The sequence below is a fragment of the Melospiza melodia genome, chromosome 15 (genome assembly GCF_035770615.1).
Source record: "Melospiza melodia melodia isolate bMelMel2 chromosome 15, bMelMel2.pri, whole genome shotgun sequence".
Lineage (NCBI taxonomy): Eukaryota > Metazoa > Chordata > Aves > Passeriformes > Passerellidae > Melospiza > Melospiza melodia.
The window spans coordinates 5,962,217-5,983,973 of record NC_086208.1 but is presented as its reverse complement, the minus strand read 5'-3'; the positions used below and the strand labels follow the sequence as shown (position 1 = coordinate 5,983,973).

General features: G+C 39.9%; 1 protein-coding gene across 5 annotated transcripts in view; it reads left to right on the top strand.

Moving 5' to 3' along the window:
- Window positions 1–21,757, top strand: part of ENTREP2 (endosomal transmembrane epsin interactor 2) — an 87,115-nt gene that overhangs the window by 20,753 nt on the left and 44,605 nt on the right. For all 5 annotated transcript variants that reach the window (XM_063169549.1, XM_063169544.1, XM_063169545.1 and 2 more), the window contains exon 2: window positions 15,304–15,360. In XM_063169549.1, the coding sequence (XP_063025619.1) occupies window positions 15,304–15,360 (57 nt within the window). The remainder of the gene's footprint in view (window positions 1–15,303; window positions 15,361–21,757) is intronic.

The following is a 21,757-nucleotide window of genomic DNA, read 5'->3' as shown; positions in this document are numbered from 1 at the left end:
AAACTCCACAGGGAATTGGCAATGCTCTCTATCTCCTGTCTTGATAATACACTTGGTGCTGTTACTGATTTCCGTGTCTCCAGATGGGAAGTAGGATAGGAAGTCTAGAGGGAAGAGACAGGAGAGATTTTGTCTTTTTTCCTTCTTTTTATCAACAACAGTAACAATTTTGCTGCCCCTCCTGCAGTTTTTTTGTGCTCTAACAGAACTGATCTGCAAAATGATCAATAATATTCCTTGGTAATGTTTCTTGTGAAGCTGTACTGGAATTCTGGAACAAGTTGGGTTTGAGGTCTTTCTGTAAAATAAAGACTGAAGAAATGAAGGATGCTTCTTTGCATCTTTCACTTGTTGGGGATAAAGAAGTCCTGTGATAAAGCAGTTACCAGCAGTGTCAGAAGCTAAGGAAAACAATTAGAACATCAGTGAGGGTCCCTCTATCACCACCAAATTTCTGTGGGTAGAATATCAGGAGAGAGACTAAGAACCTTCTGAGGTAACTACTGCAGGGACAATGTATGGATTTCTAAAGGTGTCTTTTCTGAAATTACTTTGAAAAAATACAGTAGAGCTTGTTTATTACAAGCAGAATCTGACATGCCATATAACATGCTCTAAGTTCATGAAATTTTGCAACATTGCAGTGAATGAGCAAAGAGCTGTCTCAATTTGCAGAGTCTGAAGCACAGAAAGGTGAGATGACCTATTGAAGTGACAAAGATTTGTGCTTTCCAGAATCAGGAAACCTACTCTGAAAAGACCCAAGCTTTCCAGCTTTTTCCTTTGTACTTTCCTTCTGAGTCTGGTTTCTTTATTTTTTTTTTTTTTTCTCTTCATGTCATTAGACTTTCCTTAGGTGTTTAGCCATTGAGTGTCTGACTGTGTAACCCTGTGAAAAAAGAACAAGTACCTGGTGTAAAGCAAGGCTGAGTCTTGTGTGTGTTACAAAGGGTCTGTAATGTCTGGGAACAGTTTTACAACGAGTAGGAAGGAAATTCTGAAGAAAGTGGGATGAGAAGACATAGATGAAAGTTCCTTTATAGATGAAAGTTCCTTTACATGCTGAAATACAAAAATGACTGAGAATATGATGGTTTTTTCTATCCCAGGGAACAAAATCAGTGTCATTTTAAGAGAGTAATTGAAGTTTTTTGCAAGAGTTATTTATCGTGAGAATTGTTAAAATGAAAAAGATTCCCAATCCACATTAATACTCACTGAATGCTGAATATTATTGTGTTTTGTTTTTGACAGCCTTCATAATTCTTTCTTATTCAGTTTCTTTCCTCCTCTTTCTTTAAGGAGTATTTAGTGAAGCAGAAGCTGTGATTAATTAATTATGTCCATGCCACCTTCAAGATCAAAATGACTTTCTGTTATAATTCCCAGTTTCTGTGTCCCAGAACTCTTCTCCTGATCCTTTTGACTCCAGAATGAACAAAAGTGTTTTGTTTGGTCTTTGATATTTTGATCTCATGTTCTGGGCTAATCTTGTATCCAGCCCTGCATCTGAGAAGTGCTGGTGCTGCTTAGGGTAACAATCCATGCTCTGACTGAGCTCTCAGCTGGGACCCAAGGCATGGCACTTTGGTTGCTGTGGGTTATGCTGGGTCCTTTAAAGTGATTTTGCACTGAGACATTTAAAATTTCTTTACGTTCCATGGGCACTCTGCTGGGGTTTTTCAGCAAGACTGACATATGCCAGGTCTAGATGCTCTGGTGCAATTCACTCTTATTTTTTTTCTTTTTTTGCTCTTGCAGAATGAGTCACTTGATATTCAGGACTGTCTTGTACTCAGGCCAATTAAGCACTTGTCAGCCTTGCAAAATGCACTTAAAAAAATGAAATTACAAATGCCAAATGATGCATGTGCACCCGTGGACTGGTTTGAGGCTCATTTACTGGAGTTTTCTGTAGACTTATTTTGTTTCTTTATGGGAGCTGGATGAGTTTATTAAAAACTGAATTACAGATTTCTTTACACTTGCTATGTTTCATTCCTGCACCGAGGTAATTTCCCTGGGAATCCATACAGTGTGCTGTATAAATCAAGGTGAGTTCTAAAGGGGAAATATTGCAGAGACATATACTGGGCAAGTTACTCATTGTTAAGGATGATGTTGACAAATGCTGTTTGTTAGGATCTCTGCTCTCCTTTCTGTAGATTAGATCTGAGTTTTTGTTTTTGATTGGAAAGGAATGTAGCAGTAGTTGTATATATCTTGGCATAAAGTCAGCAAAAGTTTTTGATAAGGTGAAGAACTTAATTTTACTGACCTGAACGCAGAAGTTCCTCTCACTTCTAAATTTTTCTAGTTTTATATTCGGTCATAACTTTTTCTTTTGGTGTAGAATTTCTTTCCTAGAAGTATTAGTTAAGTTCCTTGATTTGGTGTTTAACTTCATTATGAAGAGAATATTGTAGTTGTGAATGAGTTTACTTTCACAGTGAGAGCACTGTTCTCACTTCTGTTCCCTAGAGAAAAAGACTTCTGAAAGATTGATTCTGTTGAGACTACTGAGTTACCCTAAAATCAGCCAAATAAAAGATTGCTTTTTCCTTTGTTAAAGTTTGCATTAAAGAAGTGAAAGCAGTTTTTTTAGTATTATGATTAGATATGAAATATCTTCTTTAAACTGCTTGATCCAGCAAGCAGCTAAGGAGGGAGGAGAGAGAAATGACAGGATGTACTGGCTGCACAAACTTTTCATTTCTGGTGCCTGTGGGGTGTGAATGATGTGGCTGCATCTCCTTGGTGTGTCTGACCTGTGTGAGCACAGTGCCCACTGTCACCTCACCTGTGCTGTGTGAGCACAGTGCCCACTGTCACCTCACCTGAGCTGTGTGAGCACAGTGCCCACTGTCACCTGAGCTGTGTGGGCACAGTGCCCACTGTCACCTGTGCTGTGTGGGCACAGTGCCCACTGTCACCTCACCTGAGCAGTGTGGGCACAGTGCCCACTGTCACCTCACCTGAGCTGTGTGAGCACAGTGCCCACTGTCACCTGAGCAGTGTGGGCACAGTGCCCACTGTCACCTCACCTGAGCTGTGTGAGCACAGTGCCCACTGTCACCTGAGCTGTGTGGGCACAGTGCCCACTGTCACCTGTGCTGTGTGAGCACAGTGCCCACTGTCACCTGAGCAGTGTGAGCACAGTGCCCACTGTCACCTGAGCTGTGTGAGCACAGTGCACATTGTCACCTCACCTGAGCAGTGTGAGCACAGTGCCCACTGTCACCTGAGCAGTGTGGGCACAGTGCCCACTGTCACCTTGGGCACACCGCACGTACTCTTGCATGTGGAGCTCCATCAGTCTGAGACTTCACCTTCTGCTGGGGTCTGTGAGAGGAGAACAGGAGAGTCCCAGCTCTGGGTTCCTGATCCAGCTGGTACCTGTGAGCTACCTCAGGTAGCTGAGGCTCATTTTGTCTGGGCTCTCTTAGATATCTGTATATGGAAAAGCTGTAGAAGCTGTAGAAAACTGAATCCCATTTAGCAAGCTTCGAATCTTTTAAGTGACTTTTTCTCTAATGAAAATCAGTAGTATTCTAGAGGCTTTCTAATATCTGTGTTTCCCAAGTTGATGAATGGAACAGGAATAGCAGACTATTTGCATAATGTAGTTTCTATTAATGTGACTTTCAGGTTTTTCAGTGCCTTTTTTATTGTGTGTAGAGCTGTTCTTTTTATTGCTGTACTATTTTCTCTTCCCTTGTCCGTTCTGTCATCTTCCTTGATACTTGCATTGATTTTTTTTTTCCTATTAAAAAGAAAAAAAACACATAACAACAAACAAACCCACCAAAACAAAGAAATTCGACCCCTCTTCCCAACCTCCAGACATTGTTCTGCTGATTTTGTAGTGGATTGCCACATTTCTGTGGTCTTTATGTTTAGTCATGATGTGTTTACAGTAGTGCAAGATGGGGTGTAATTACTACTGCAGAGTGTCCTGTAGAGAATATTTCCCAGTGAAGTCACCAGAATCTGATGTACCCCTAACCAGAGACTCCTTGACACAAGGCACAGATTGTCATGTTCCTATAAATCAACAGCAATAACTTCAGGGAGTCTTCCTTGACAGCTCTGCAGTGCTGAGGCTGATTTTCTTCACATCAGCTGCCAGCTGAGGGGAGCTCAATTTGAATTTCTCCTATCCATTAATCAGCAAGCTTCAAGTGGTCCTTGGTCTGTCCCATATTGCTAGAAAGCCAAGTTTCCCTGTAAAGTGCATGGATACTTGTTTCAGAACAACCATTGTTGTCATTGTCTTCCTGTCAACTTTCTCCATGTGGACAAAAAGCTGCTGGCCAGAGTAGAATAGATCCATCTCTCTCTGCTTCTTCAGCTTAAAAACAAAGCTTTTGCATCTCAGATGGTGATTCTGAAAAGTGAATGTGGAAAGATAGTGAGGAGATGGTTCTAAAACCAGATATTGTGTGCAAAGTCACTATCTCTTTCTATTACATGCCTGAGTTCAAAGTCAAGCATGTTTTTTGAAAAGACAAGTGACACCTCATGTTCTGGAATACCATCCCACTGTCTTGGGTTTTGAGAGCTAATTTTCAAATTTATTTAACTAAGATGGGATCTAAATGCCAAAGTTACAAGTTAAAACTTTTTAGGGTGTTAGTGTGCATAAAATGTAATAGCCCTAAATCATTTGGTAGTAAGTATTAGTCTCTCTGTCTTGTTTTGAGTTTATCCTGTCTTAATGAATAAAGTATCTCCAGCTGAAGCAGGGATATAGCTGCTTTTATGAAAGTCAATATGTTGGGCTTTTGTTGAGTCTGTGGTCAGCCAGGCTGCAGTAACACAAACATTGAGAGTGTGGGAATCTTGCTGGGATGGTAATTTCAAAGCTTCTTTGTGAGCTTTTTGCAGGCAATCAGAGAGAAGTAGAACAAACCAAAGAGGCCCTGTCTTTGAAATATAATTGAGTTTGATGTACTGCTTACTCAGTTTGCTTTGCCTTTGACTCTGTGGAATTTTTTTAAATGAAGACATCTGACTGTGCACTGAAGTGGGAAAATGGTCATATTTGAGCTTGGCCATTTAATATTAGATAAAGTTATAGTTATTTCTTAGAGGCATTTAAGAAGGTGTTTTAAAGAGAGTAAAACACTGCTCAGTCTAGTGCCTGTATGTGAATGGCTGTACCCTATGAAATTAACATTTTTGGATATGGTAGTGGATCAGCCTCCAAAGGTCAGGAATGATGCTGGTTAATCTGTAATCCTTGTTAAACAAGCATGCTTCACATGGCAGTGGGAATAATTTTTTCTGGGATTTTACTTCCTCCACAGGTGACAATGCAGGTGGATCTTTTACAATGCAGGTTTTATTTGATGCAGTAAGGAACCAGTTTCTGTGGGTCTGAGCTCTGATGATGATGAATGATTCTGTAAAACCCCAGGAACAAATTTTTAGAGTAAAGTGTTTCAATCTAGCAGTAATATAAAAATGGAAAACTGCTCTTTTAAGACTCTAAGATGTTTTTCCTCTTAATCTTGACACACAGTTCCCATTATATTTACCAGAAGTCCTGACCTTAGAGTCAGTTGGAATAAGCCTTTGGACTCCTTGAGCTTAATTTTTCTGTGGGAAAGGAGTTTCTGTAGAGTGAGTGTGGTTTGTGGTTGAATGGCCATTAAATAATCCTAGAAAGCAGACCACCAGGATCTGGCAAATGGCTCTGGTGTTAGATGAGGTCTCATATGAAGATTGGTGTTCTATTCTCACTTTATTTCCAAATCAATATGGGAAATATTTCAATTTGATGATCCAGCTTGGTTTTGTAACCAGTATTGTACAGGATGTTTTTCTGTCTGCAGTGTTTAGGAGTTCAAGTATTTTAACCATGTTTATTATAAATTACAACTTGCTGTGCAAATGAATTTAGTGTTATACATCAGTAATCTCTCTGAATCCCTTATGAAGAGAAAAGAGGCATTATTTTAGTTGCTCTGTAATGGTTATAGGATTTCCTCTTTTGCATTCTCCTTGCACTTAAAATAGCTCTGGGCTTTGATTTTGGAACTAAGGGTATGCTTTTATTCATTAAGCATTTGGGCTATTATTGCCCAAATAATCAATTGTATTAAAATTCCTGGAACAGCAAGTCATGTACCACCCAAACCTATTGCCTGCTGACAGGTTAAGGAGCCTCTACAGTAGAACTAGACTTACAGAGATTTTGGTGCTTTTAATTCTTGCCTAGAGTTTGCCTTGAATTTTGGAAGCGTGTCACTTGTCAGATTTCACTAGAAAACACCGATGCTTTGCCAAGTAGTTCTGCAGTCTCAAGCTGGAAGTCCCATCACTGTGCTGCCCAAGAGCTTGGTGGGAGAAAAGCTCCTGCCTGTTCCCTAGGTCAGTCCAATATTCTGTGAAGCTTGGTGGCTGTCATTGCTCCTGGCATTGAAAACTCATTTTCTTGTGGGTGCATGGTAGAACTTCATGGTTGGTTTGTGGTGCTGGAGTGATACACTCTTTTCAGCTTGCCCCAGTCCTTTTGTCTTTCTTTCCAAATCAATTAGAGATGTTTATAAGTTATTGTCAAGGGTTGTCAAAATCAGGTATCTTGTAACTTGTATGCAACATGTTGAAGAATGTATTTTAAGTCTTTAATAGTAACTAATGAGATTATTATAATTAAGAAAGGAGGCAATGCTCTAAATTATTCTAAAGACATTACATTCTTTGTTCAGTCTATTTTGACTCTGTATCAGCATGATTTCCTTTTTTCATTTTGCTGCTGGCAGGTTTCAGTGGCTGGAGTTCAGGCCTGTGAGCATGCTGGGCAGGGACAAGGCAGGAATGTTTTACAGTGGCTCCAGGCTGGGTTTCCATCCTGTGCCATTGAGGCTGGGGGGGACCAGGTGCTGCAGGTACTTTCCCTGATCTTGTCTTAGCAGAAAACTCATTCAGATAGATTTGGAACTGGGGGACAGGTGTTGAGAAGGGACCATCAGGATCATCAAGTCCTGGCCCTGTGCAGGACACTGTTAAGATCTCACTGTGTGCCTGAGAGCATTGTCCAAACACTTCTTGAGCTCTGTCAGGCTGGTGCTGTGAGCACTGCCCTGGGAGCCTGTGCCAGTGCCCAGACACCCTCTGGGGGAAAAACTTTGCTAATCTCTAACCTAAACCTGCCCTGCCTTAGCCTGGTTCCTGCTGCTTCCTCAAGTCCTGTCTGTGATGGAGAGATCAGTGCCTGCCCCTCCTCTTCCTCTCCTGAGGATGTTGTAGACTGTAATGAGGCCTCCCCTTGGTCTCTTTTTCTTCCAGCTGAGCAGGCCAAGTGATTTCAGCCATTCCTGGTGTGGCTTGCCCCCAGACCTTCACATCTTTGTTGCCCTCTTTTGGACCCTCTCTAACAGCTTAATGTATTTTATATGGTGGTGCCCAGTAGTGCCCCCAGCACTGAGGTGAGGCTGCCCCAGCCCAGAGCAGAGCAGGACAATCCCCTCCCTTGCCTGGCCATGCTGTGCCTGATGCCCCCCAGGACTCCTTGGCCCTCCTGGCTGCCAGGGCACTGCTGGCTCATGTGCAGCCTGCCATGAAATTCATTCAGAACCCTTGGTTTGTTGGCATGCTTGGAAGGCATCTCTCCATCCTTGATTAAACCTGTGTTTATCCAAATCCATTTGTCCTTTCCCTTAAGTCCTGTTCTGGATGTGGTGAGCAGCAGTCTGGAGTTGTAGCTCCTGGGAAGGGCTGTCTCAGGAATGAGGGTGAAAGCAGCAGTGTCGGTGGCTTTCACCAGGAGGACAGTGTTTATCTGATGTGACCATTTAATATTTACTCTGCTCCTTTATCTCTCATTGCTGCCTGTGCATCTTTAACCTTTTCCTTTATCTGGTGGCACGGCCTGGAGGGCAAGCACTGATGGTGCTCGTTAGAGTGTGAGCTCTATTGCTTTTTGATTAATCTCCCTGCATGTGCCCTGTGGCACTGCAGTTGGAAATACATCTCCAAAAGATCTATGGAACTGGAGGAGTGGGCCTTTCTCTGCACTAGAGATGTGCAGAGCTGTTGCATTTTGTGTGCATTTGGGAGCCCTTCTGAGTTTGAGGCAAAGAAAATGCTCTTGTTATCAATACTTGGATTGCTTTATAATAATGCACCTCAGCTTTCATCCCCTGAGAAATTGTGTCAGTAATTGAAAGAGCCATTGTCTCATTTCAGTTATCTAAACAATCTCAGTCTTCATCCTTATAATTATTGGAAGAGCCCAGCAGCAAAAATCTTATTAGTAATTTCCTAATGCTACTGGGAAACAATATTTCTAGAATAATTTTCTGTACTGAGTCAATGATACAAGTCAAGATTGGTGTGAAAACCGATTAGGGAATGTCTAAAGAAATTTCTCTCTTTTTTTTCTTTTTGTCACAATAACATTATGGATATAAAATTTTTAAAAAATACAATAAAACATAAAATGAAAATTCTGGAAGTGAAGATCTGCTACCATTTGGGTATACCTTTGCCTTAGTAATAAAAAAATATGGAATCCTTCATTACTGGAATTAAGATAAATTTAAGTTTTCACACTTTGTGCCCTTGAAGGAATGTAACTATCATGAAAGAAAGCATGATTCATTTTATAGACTCATAATAGCTTCCCAATGATTTCAAGTGCATTATTTCTTTCATTACAAACAATTAAAAATGTATCAGCAGTTTTGGCAAGGAAATTCAATATACTTGTATGTGGGGAGGTTTTGTCCCTGTTAGAAATCATCTTTGTAAATCTATTGCATGGAATGCCCATAAAGCCCAAGAAAATAAATATTCAGATGAGGGAAGAATTGACACTTGAGTTTACAACACCTGCATACAGATCTATCATATTGGACAAACTGCTTCTAATTTCACTGATTTCTTTGGTTCAGTGCATTTTAATTAAGCTTTTGACTGCTGCCTCAGTAAACCCTTCCTGCTTCAAGGAATCGATAAGCTATCCACACTTGATCTGAGCTAATGTACAGATGCTGAATATCATGTATGGGCAGCACATTTCTTCAGTCAATTATTTGTGAAATAATTGCTTGGTCTGGCTTTCATTTTAAATGTTGTGGAACACAGCATCTGATTCTGCAGCACGGTTACTCAAAGCCCTTGTGTTCTTTTGTTTCATCCATGGGTCATTCTGGAGAAGGGAAGTTGCTTGGGTTGTGAGGAAACTTTATTTTAGATTGAATTGTCCAAGAGCCACAAAATCATCTTATGTTATCCCTTACAGTGTCTCAATAGACTTTATTCTGTGTTCAAACTCTTCCCCTATGAAACAGCACATATTGAGCTTGCTCTTCAGTCATCTGTTTATTTCAGGTTTGTTCATAAATACTCTAATACATTTGCAAGCTTGGAGGATTGGTTCCACACTGCTTAGTTACCTTTCTGTTTAAATACTCTTATGCTAATGGCTGTGTGCCTTATTAATGCTCATGGATTACATTATGGGGCATAGGAGATAATGTAATGGTGTGTTCTGTGAGGATGTTTAATAAAAACCAGATTAGAATTAAGACTGCATTGTGAGTCACTGACATATCAGCGCTGTGCTTAATATCTTATCTAAATCCCTGTCCATAGCTTTTAATACAGTTTGCATATTTTAGTGAAGTTGAGCATAATGGTTCTGAAGCACTCAGAAGGGTAACAAATACATAACATATGAATTTTTTTATAATTGAAAATTATATTATTCTGATATATATGTGCTCCATCAGTGCTTGTTTTTCTCTGAATGTTAAATTGTTTCCTTTTAGAAGCAAATTACTGATGTGTATCAAGCAGATTCCTGATGGGTATGGAGAATATTTGATAGGAATACAAAGACAAGACCAAAAAATCTCACTCTAGAGCTTAAAATGAGATCAGAACTGTGTGCTGTTAATACAGTCTGGTAGCTGTGTCAATGTATAGGTAATTTTGCTGTCCTGTTCTTGTGGGGCACCGAGGGATTTTGTTTCTCTGCTCCTGTTTCCATGGCAATTAGAATTAGATTAGTTTTAGGATCACAGTGGATAAATGAGAGCGACTCAGCTATGATGTAGTGTTTGTGAGTCAGGAACACACTGAGACTTTTTATAAAGTAGCACAAAACTGTGCTTAAATCATTGTGGCTTTCTGGTTCCTGCTGGCTTGCTTGTATTTATCTTTCAGTGTCCAGATCTTTTGCTGGTGGCTGCAGTCTGGTGGCACTTGTGCTTTTTGTGTTTATAGGGATGGAGCCTTTAAATGGGAGAGCAGTGCCTGGATTCTAGTGATAGCTGCACGTTGAACAGTCAGTTTGCATATTTGCTAATAAATATTTATGTTAACTATTTGAAAAAACTCTTTAGCCCATGACTGATTTTTGCAGTGTTTTGAATATGCTGTAGTGGTATGATTTTTATTAGCACCCACTCTTTAGGATGACTTTCCTGGAAGACCATTCCAGAACCAAGCCACTGTTCTGTACTTGTCCATACAGTTTTCATGGGTATGTGTGTGTATGCATTTTTCTTCTTCTGGTACTTGTTAATGCATTCATACCACCCTCACCCCAAGAGATTTTCATCCTTCCTGTTTTTCCAGGAATTGGAATGGAGAGTAATATTACTGGTGGGCTATTCTAGTTACTTTTCCCTATTCCCATGCAGCACAGTTCTTTTTCCTGTAGTGTGTATTTAACTTTACCAGCATTTTGCACTAATGGATTGCAGATGCTGCAGAGAGTGTTATTATAAGAAGATTTCATGCTCTGGTAGTAATGTGTCATGCTTTTATAGTCTCTGAGTACATGATAGTTGTGACATTCCTCACACAGTATTTAATGCTTACATTTTGTTTAATAATTGTCTACTTATTACAAGGGCTGTGGTAGATTTCACAGAGACATCATCCTGGAAGATATTTCAGCCATTGTTTTAGACTCTCTGGATAACATTTCTGATGTGTGAATATTATTTATTTTACACCTAAACCTAAAGGCCCTTGGGGATATTATTTGTTAAGGTACAATAGAACTCCACCCTTGCAGGCACATTTGAGTTACACAAATAATCTCTGCAGTAGTGTGTGCTCCTGTAGCCCAGAGAGGGGAGCCTAGGCAAGGGTCAGTGGCTTCAGGCCCTGCTGCAGGAGCACAGCTGCTGTTGTGCTTTGGCAAAAAGCACTGGGGGTGCTGGGATTTCCCTTTGGAGCCCAACTCCTGCCCTGCCCTCTCCACTCAGCTGCCATTTGTGCTGTGCCTGCTCTGCCTGGCCCACCCTGGTGGTGTTTGTCTGATGTGCTGTCACAAACTCTCTGGTTTCTGCCTTCACAACACACCTTTTTGGAAACACAAACACAGATTTCTGTAAACACATAAATTTAGTTCTTAGAAGAGGCCTGAGAAGGAATTTCTGCAATTGCTGTGAAGAACTTGTATGCTTATTTTCATGTGACTGAATCCATTGCTTAGAGAATTGGTTTTGTATTTACAAACTGAAAACATGACTAACCCCTAAAGTGGTAGAAAATAACCAAATGACTTGATACACGTTGTACCAGGCTGAGCAAAGGAGCAAGAATAAAGAATAAAACTTGGAGAAATATAAATAAAACCAGAACATGAACAGAATCTATAACTCATACTCTATATTAGACTAGAAAACCATTTCTAGATGCCAAGTCTAACTAAGGAAAAAAAATCATTTTGTTAAGCAAATTAATACATAGATGTCAGTCATTTTAAGTTTCTATGGGTTTTTTTGTACCTTGATAGTGCTTCACTATACCTAGTATGGCTTTAATTAATATTTATATAAATAGAGGTTTGTGTAGTTCAGAAAAGAAGTTTAAAGGAACCACACTGGAGAATGTATTACCTACAAGAGCCACTTTGGAGGTGGAGAGTTGGAAAGGAGGTGATTTCGGATACATTGAGAGATTGCATCATCTGATCTGTCCCATATTCAAAGTCAAAGCCTTCTAAATTTCTAGGGATTCACCAGACTCTGGAGGCAGAATGCTGGAAAAGACACCATCAAGGGCTAATCCTTTGTTTGCAGTCCCTGTACTGGAAAGTAATTTTACCTTCTGGTTTTGTCCTGCCTCAGTCTGTGCCTGTTAAAGTAAATGCATCTTTGTCATGCATGAGCACCACTTGCACTGCTGATAATGGAGTTTTCATATGCATGTTGAGTTGCTGCATTTCTAATGCTGCAGAAGTCAGCACTGCCGTACTCTGTTGTTTCTCTGTGCCTCAGCATTGTGGTAATCAGTAGATACATATATCTACATATATCTGTGGGAATTCTCCCTATGGAATCTGGCAAAGCTACTTTTTTGAATGATTTTAGTAGCTGTCATTTATTTCAATTATTGTGGGATGGGGAGGTTCACTACAATTCAGCAGATGGAAGTTGGGTCCAAAGTTGTAGATAAATGTACTCTGCAGGTTCTGAAATCCAAACACATTACCAATGTTAAGGGATTGTTAAAATCCTCAAACACCAATTTACTTTTTATTTAAGGAAGAAAAACCTGTGCACAGAATATACATAGTGACATAGTGATTTTTGAAAAGCACATGAAGCCATATGGATTGCAATGCTGAGCTGCTGAATATTCTGAGTGATTATTGTAAGACATTTTGGGCCTGTAAATTACATACTACTTTTCAAATAATTGCTACTTTTGTATAGAAATAAAGTAGGGTTTCTGCTCACTGTATTTAATGTTACCGTTGTATTTATAAGAAGTTTAAGCTGAAGAGAAAACAAAACCTTAAGACTGTTTGGGGTTTTTTGTGGGGCTTTTTACTTGTTTGTTTGGGTGGTTTGGTTTGGTTTGGTTTTGTTCTTAAATTCCTGGTCATCTTCAATATCAAGAGAAATCTGTAGATTTCTATTTTGATAGTAATTTGGTGTATTCTAGCTAAATGTCATGATGTGATATCCTCTGTGTGCTTTTTTCCCAGTTTCGTAGCTGTGCCCACTGTGGGTTAATGTGAGGTGCTTGGCACTGGAAGTAGAGGCACCTCAAAGCAAAATAGGTTTTTTGGGTAACACAAGGGACTAATGGGGGTTGGTAAATTACATGACAGCATTGTTGAGGTGACCTCTTATAATGCTAATATTAAACAGGTGGGACACTGAGTTCTTGTGTCTTTAATTAATGCAAATTTATCAAGGGGCCTGGCTGTGCTTGACCTTTTGCATGGAGAGCCAGTACAGTGAGCGCCACAAAGCTCTCCCTTTCCAAACCTAAACACATGTACCTCTTTCATCCAACAAGGCCTCTCTAAAGGTCAAACACAGCTGTAGTTCAGCTGAACAAAAGGGATCAGCTTCCTTCTTGCACCCTCTGCAATGCCACAAATAAGACAGGAGGGGTAGAGGTTTAATTCATGGAAGGGAGGTCACACAGTAAATGAAAGTAAAGGTTTGCTGCTCATAGGTAGTGATTACAGTATCTTGGCACTGATCATGTGACTTGCTGAATACTGATTTACCTACAAATATTTTATGTATCAATACATCCTCTGGTTTGGAATGCAATTTCTTTCTTTTCCTAAAGGGTTTTCTTTAATAACCTCACAATTTCAGCCAGTCCATTTATTTAATTGAGAGCATGTGCTGTCCAGCCAGCAGATAAACTGGCTAACCTTGTCATTTTACCTTCTGAGTGCAGTTCCACATTACAGGATTATCAGCCCAGAGCCAACTTATCATACAGTAATAATAAGCTAACATAGCTGTGTGAGCACATTTAATTAATGGCAAAGATGGAATTCTCGAATTTTCCTTCACTTGGCCACCATCCAGAAGTGTGTGACTCCTCTGCTGTAGGAAATGTTGTGGAATACAAACTATGCACATTTGCATGTAGGCTTTATCTGGACAGTCTTTGATATCCATGTGCTGGTCTTGGTTCATTTTTACTGTGCATTTATCTCCCAGCTGTTGCACTTGTACTTCATTTAGAAACTAACACTGGGCTTTCACTAAAAACCCCTAATTTGAGGGGTCTTTTTTAATGGCATAGCTATTAAAGAAAATACCAAAAGGCACATTTTCCACATGTTGTCTTTCTGAATAATGTTTTCAACAGCTGCTGCAGCTGTGGATATTGTCAGATTGTGAAAAATGCTTGAAACATGCTCACAGTAGGAGTGTCCACAGACCAGACTTTGTGAAAGCTTAAACTGGGCACTCCCCAGTGCAGCTGCTCCAGAGAACCAACAGCTCCTTCCCCACATTCCCACCAAGCATCCCTAGACTGGGTTGTTTCCAGCCTGCTTCCCAGTGCAGTGTACATCACTCCTGCAGTGGCCAGGTATAGATGTATTTTTGTTTGTTATACTCTGCTATTTTTACACCCAAATGATTGTTAGGAAAGCAGGATGGGGTGGGAAAAGGTGATTAGCCAACTATAGAAGTTATTATTACACAGACTCTTTGCACAAGCTGAGGGGAAAAAATGACACTCTGGACTCTTGAAATAAATATATTGTGCATTCTTTTCTCTCATTCTTTTATTTGGATTCTACTTTGCTGTTTTTGTAATTCAGTGTTCTAATGAAAAGGCTCCTCTCCACATTTTTTCTCCCACACTAGGGTCAATATCTCTCACCCCATTTCTTGTTTCCTCCTCCATTTTTAACCACATGTTAAGCTTATGGTGACTCAACTGTAATTTGCATTTATTTTAAAATAGTTAAGATTAGCTTAGGTGCATAAAGGTCTGAATCCTGCTTGCTTTTGGTTCGTAGTATAGGGAGCAATGTATATGCTAATCTGTATGCTAAATCCAAGTTTTAATGAATGTATGGGTCCTCTCTCAAACATAAGATCAAGTGGGGAGGTTGTTTGGGTGGGTGAAGCAGAACAAAAAACCCTTTTGCTAATTTATCTAGATACCTGGATGTTTTTGTGATTGTTCTGTCATTACTCCCCTTTTTAGCTCATTTTCAGTTGTGGTAAGAGCTCACAAGAAAATTTGCCCTAAACATTTATTCTCCTTTAGTGTTTGATAGCATTTGGGACTGGGAGAGAAGAAATGTTTTAATGAACTTCTTGTGATCTGATCACAACTGAGTGAATCTGGCAGCTGGATTGAAAATTGTTTAAAAACAGCATAGTATGAATTCTGTTTATTTCTTATTGAGAATAAAAGGAAAGCATTTTAATTTTAGTATGTGGTTTCCAGCATTTTGGAAACACTTATCATGGCTGTGTATTAACTTGATCTCCTTACCTGCTGTGTTTTAATGACACTGGTATAAGCCTCGTGCCTCTTTAGTAACTCTGCTCTCTGTTCCAGGTGCTGTTGTCAGGACTGATTGGTGTTGTTTCATGGAAGAGGCCCCTGTCCCTTGTGGTGAGCAACTTCCAGTGTTTTTGTCCTTATAGAGAAGCCTGATGGTCTGTGGGGATGGTTTGCAGTGCTGTTGTGTATCCTGATATTTATAAACACTTAGTACAAAAAGTTTGAAGCCTTTGAAGTTGTAATGTATAAACCACCTGGGTGAAAATAGTAATTTTCTACTGTCTCACAAACAGACTATTGCTCTGCTTGTACCTTTGCATTTAACTTAATTTGCCTAAAAATGCACTGCAGAGTAATCTTTTAGCAGGTATCTGAATGGAAAAAAGCCCATTCCAAATTAGTAGTTGTCTTCATCTGCAGAAAGATTTCCAGCCACATTTTAATATTTGTCGTGAGTCTTGTGTAGTTACTCTATAATTAGCAGTGATCCATTCTTTGTGTGTGCATGCTGATAGAGTTTGTTAGCCCATTCATGTAAAGCAGTATTAGATGGAAATCAAGCTCATTAAAAACACGTGGTGACTGTGTCAATAAGGATGTGTTAGCAGGTAAACATTGCCTTTGGAACAGTGTGCATGTGTGACAGAGTAACACAAAACATTTGTAGCATAGTACTGAAGGTAGTTCTGGGATAAAAAACATAATGGACAGTATGAAATGCAGTGTCTTGTACTAATAAATTTGATTAGAACTGCAGGTATATCTTTTAGTGTTATGAACCCAGACAGTAGGCAGAGATCACATAATTGGAATAAATAATATTCACACATCAGAAATGTTATCCAGGCCTGTTGAGACCTGTCCTCTGTGATTCCTGAACACTCCCTTGCATGTTGTAAATTCAGCTGGGCTTTCTAATATCAACTGGTTCAGTGAAATGTAAATAGGCAGTCATGGTCAGTGTAATGAGGAAATGGAGATAAAAGGGAGGAAACTGTAATGGTAACATTGATGTTTGCAGAACAGCTCATCTTCCTAAAATCTGCTCTAGGAAATTGTTTATTTCCAAGAGTAAGCTTAATGCTCTTGATTTAGATCCTGATCTCCTGTATTGGCCCTTGGTGGTGACACAATAATCAGCTGAAGAATAGGGACAGGGATGGTGATTTTCACTTCTGTGTGTGACTAAGCTGTGCAGTGGTTTTGCAGTGGCTACAACTGTCCTGTTTTCCGTGCTGAGCTGTAAATACCTTTGAGCAGTTGGGCCCCACGTGTGCAGGGGGACTGTTCTGATTAGCAGTTAATAATATGCAACTTTACAAGCTCACAGCACAAAGTGCCACCAACATGCTAATGAGCCATGTTCCTCCTGATCTGTTTATTCAACACATATGGCCAATAATTCCCTTTTAACCTATTTCATATTACTATAAGCAGCTAGACAATCAATTGCAATATATTACAATGCCTTTTTTGTTGCAGTGTGTTACAAAATCTGGCATTGCTGACAGTGATAGCAGAAAGGTAGATAAATATATTTATCATTTGTAGCTATGAATAAAGTTATATAAAATTAAAACATGCAACATCCGTGGTGTCCTGAAAACTGGTGAAACTGTGATAATATTTTTAGGTGCCAGTTTTCTGCATATCTTGGATTTGTGACTAAAGCTGGTTTATAATAACCAGTGTTTTGACTATTGCTGAGCAGCCCTTGTGCACTATCAAAGCTTTCTGGTTTTCCCACACAGCATCACTTGCTTTGGCTTTTTCTTTCCTATTTCCTGTGCTTATTAAAGTATCTTTACCTCACAAAGTTGTTTTTTTTTTTCACTTGGGCTTTTCTAATTCCCTTCCAGTCCTGCTGCAGGGGGCAGTGAGTGGGGCTGGGTGGTGCTTTCCTGCTGGCCAGGCTCAGCCCCCACACTGTGGGATGTGCCTTGCCCAGCACTGTAACCACACAGGGCTTTCCCACAGATGCTGGGTCTGTTCTTTGCAAATGGATCATTTTCTGCAGGCAAAACGAGGACGTTGAGGAAGCATTAAACAGAGATTGTTCATCAACCATTAGTTTCTGGCTGTATCATAGAAGTGTGTTATGCAGTATTGGTGTAGAAATGAGTGTGTTGTTGCATAGTTTAACACTTGGGAACCAAAGTCAAAACTGAGAGTAGTTGTGTATTTATAAGCTATTAGTATGAATGCTGTTTTGTATTCTGCATTCAGTCAAAGATTTACAAATGTGTATGTGCTAAGGACATTTTACTGCAATATTAATGTGCAGAAATTTAGAAGTTCTCCTGCTAAAGTGTCTTTGCAAATCTTGATCATCTGGAAAATTCACCAGTTTTTTTGTTAGTTTATCTGAATTTTCTTGGTCACCTCCTAGCCATCAGTTTCTTATGTTGCCAAAATACTTTATACATGCAAGGAAGAAGTGTCTGTTACCAAACCTATATTTACATTTACCAGAGGAAACACTCAGGGAAAGGAGATATTTAAATTGCCCACACATTGATTTTGAACAATATTTTCCATATGTTTCAGTTGTTTCCTCATTAAGCTTTCTCTATTTTCATTTTGAAATCTCAGGGTAGTGGTAGTGCTTTCAGAAAGCCTTTCAAGCGTCCCTTTTTTGGAAACCAAGTGTTGGCTGTGTCACTACCACTGCTTAGTGTTAAAATGCAGTGTTAAAGTAGGAATTTGTTTCCTCTTGGTTTATGGAAGTGTCTGAAAATTGTGAAGCTTGTGGAGCTTCACCTGAGGCTGAATTGCCTTGTAAAAAACTTTAAATTGTGCAGTCAGATTATTTTTCAGTTACAATCTAATCTATGGTAATTGCAAATCTATTTGTGCTAAGGAGATTATTTCAGCCTCTGAATTGAGTTGAAAGCTTCTCTGCTGCCATCTGGCATTTGGGTGCCCCCAGAAAAACATTTTTACATTTCTAACTGAAAGTTTTTTACAATAAACTGATAGATTTAATTTTTTTTTTCAATGAACAGAAATGTGGCGTTTCTTAATGTCTGTGAATGTCAGTGAGCACAAGGTGATACTACTTATTAATAAATGATCTTGATTACTCAGAAGAGCTATTTAAAAGCATTTACTATGAAATGTGCATTCCAGATCCAGTTTTGTGCACCAGTGAACATGCAAATCAGTGCATGTATAACTCAGTGTGATGTCCCTTCAAATTTACCATTATTTCAAGCCTTTTTTTGTGTTTGATAAGAACATAGGATTTTCTTCATTTTAGAAAAATAAGAGAAGCTGTCCTAAATAGCTGCAGTTCAACCTGCATGTCAGGCAAAAGGAAGAACTGTGTAAAGTCTCAGGCTGCACCCATAGTAAGACTCAGTCAAATACAAAACTGACTTTGAAAGAATATATTCATCTTGGGTCAGCTTGGTAGTTGTTGCAAAATGAGAGATTTTTCTTTCTAGAATTCCAGTGAAAAACTTGAATTAGTTGAAATTCAGACTTGAATACTTTTTTTTTCTGTAAAAATCATTAGAAAAATATCTACATTGAAAAGGGAAATTACTAATAATTTAAAATCAATACATTCACATATACTCTTGCCCCATAAGATGTAAAATTGGTCCAAATGTTTTTCCTCATTGATTATCTCCTCTCACTAAATATCATTGCAGACTACAGCAGAAATAACCAAACTTCAGGAAAGAGATGAAACCTAAAATATGTAGAAATAGTGTATTAGTGTATACACACATATATATATAAAGAGAGAGAGAGAGTGTATTATATAACAGTAAGTTTCCTATATTCTGCTGGGTGAGGTGGAGTGTTGACATGTTCCTGGCCACGCTGCTTAACCTGAGCTCCTAGATTAGCTTAAGGGGTGAGGCAAGTATTTTCAAAGTCTTGTAAGGGAATTTACAGCTTCCTTTCAGATGAAATCTGAGAGGAATATTTGAGTTTTAAAAAAGAAGTGATTTTCCTCCCTCCAGTGCCCACCCTCAAGCAGAGATTTAGTTTGGTTCCTGGAATAAAAGGATGATCTGTGTAGATGAGGGGCAATGCCAGCATAAGCAGGCCAGAGCTGCAGGGAAGAGCAAGTGCAGGAGTGCTCAGAGTGGGAGAGGAGCAGTGTGAGGCTGCCATCCCCTCGTGTGTCACTGCTGACTTTGATACCTGTGTGATGCTGAGAGGAGCTGCAGAACATCCCTCTGCCTCAACAGGGCCCTTGATCACTCTGCAGTGGCATTTCAGCGTCAGTGCTCTTTGAATTCCTTGATCAAAACGTTCATTAGGAACCCTGCTAGTAGACAAACACTTGTCTTTGAGGCTGAAGTAGTGGTTTAAAGGTGAACAAAACACTGGGTGAGAACAAGAGCATCTTACATACCTGTGCTTTTCTGTTTCTGATGAGCTGGGCAGGGGCTGAATGCTGGATATTGCTGCTTTCAAAAAGAAACCTGGGAGACTGAAACAACTTCTGTTTGGAAAGCAAATCCAGTGCTGGGTTTGCTCTTCAGATGTAAAGTGCTGTAAAAAAGTAGCTCTTCAGATGTAAGGCTGTAAATTTTGGTGAGAACTGATGTGAACCCAGGGTTTGGAATCAAGAACAGTGTTTTAGTTTGATCTCTTTTCTGGGAACATGAAAGGAAACCAACTCAAATTCAGAGGAGCTGAATGCTAAATCAGGGGGAAGAGAATTGTGGAGGACTGGGACAGGAAGGAGAAATTGAAATGTGAGTCTGGCAATATGAGGAAGATAGACATCAAAAGATTTGATAAGAATAGGACCTAGATGGCCAGACAGAAGTGGACCAAAACCATGTCAATAAGAAATCCCACAGTAGAATCTCTGTTTCAGAGATTCAGTGCCACAAGCACCATAAATAACTGAATTGCTATAGATTTGTATCTTAGTTCTGAGTGATTTCAGTGAAGAAAGTGTAGGCTGTAAATAGTATTTTCCTATACTTGGGACAAAGTTAGGTTTTCATTGTCTCTTGCCTTCCTGTTCTCCCTTCCCTGAGGGTTAGCTGTACAGAGCACTAAGGTGTCTGTACTGCTCTGGTCACCAAAGTGCACCATCTGTCTGTGCACACTGCTACAGCGTGGCTAAAAATCTGTGAGACAGGATCTAGAAGTGAGGTTAGTGTATTTGGTGATAGCTGTATTCCAGGTTACATCTGTTTGAAAGTAGATTTAAAATAGATTTATGTTTCATTGAAGCTGCTTCTCTTTTATATTTGTTTCAAACTGATGTCCTGAGAGGTCTTTTCCCAATATACAAACTGTTGGTTTAGGCCATGAAATAATACCTCTTGTTGGATTGAGTAGGTTGTCTGAAAAGTGTGGTCTTCAAAATTTGCAATTTGAATTTGTCTAAACTCTGATTGCATTCATGTTCCAAATTGTTTTTGCAGGCAAGTTAATATATCCATTTAGCTTTTAAAATGTGCACTGCCTATTGTTTTTTTTTTAACTTATTAGACTGGTGATTCCCTTCTGTCTTGTTTAATATCATGAAACAACTGTTAGAAAAACCTAGCCCCAGTGCCCTTTCATTAGAATAGACCAGACAGAAGAGGAAGAGGGGAAAAAATGGAGAATGGCCCAGTAAAGTTGTGAACTGGGTGAGTAAGAAACAATACTTGAGATGGAAACAGAAGAAGTGAATCAGGGAAATCTTTGCAGTGGTGGAGAAAAGATGCCACAGATGCCAGTAGATGTGCTACATCCTCTTTTACATCTTAACAGTTCTCAAAGCTTTCTCTTGCCAAGGTCTCTGTCTGCATCTCTCTGACACCCTTTTGGCCAAGGCTGCCTGTTCCTGGGCTCATGTTCCCACTCCTGTGGGAACCCAGACCCCTCTGCTGCGCATCCCTGTGTGTGCTGCTTAGTTATCCCCAGTGGCAGAGATTAAAGAGACCACAAGCAGCTTTTCCTGAGGAGCAGGCAAACCCTGCTGGGGTGTTACTCTTGCCCCTTCCTAAAGAAGCATTTCTTAATGACCCTAAAGCAGCCCCTGCTCCTCCCCTCTGCTGCCATCCCTGGTGTTGCCCTGGCAGCAGCTCCTGCTGGCACATCCCTGCCCTGGGAAGCTGTCCCAGCTCCATCCCAGTGCTGCTGCCTGCAGTGGAGAGTGTGCCCTGGGTGCTGCATTCACCTCTCCCCAGCCCATCAGTAATTCCCTTGTTCTCACAGCCTTTCCAAATATATCTGCTGATGGTTCTTTCATCTCATCTGCTCCTTCTTTTAGAAATGCAGGCTGCATCCCATCTGCTCCTGGAGTTCTTGGCAGCCTTTGCACAGTCTAATTTCTTCAACTCTTTCTTGGTGAGAGTCTGGTTTGCTTCAGCATTTCTTCTTCCTCCTTGGAAAATGAATCCCGTGTCACGAATCGCTGGGGCTGGCTAGTTGGGCAGCATGGGAGCTATTTGTTAAACTTGGTGTTTTGTTTCCAAATGGTGAGGAAACACTAGCTTCAAAAATTTATTTGAGACAAGCTGAGCTGCTTTTGAAATGTTTT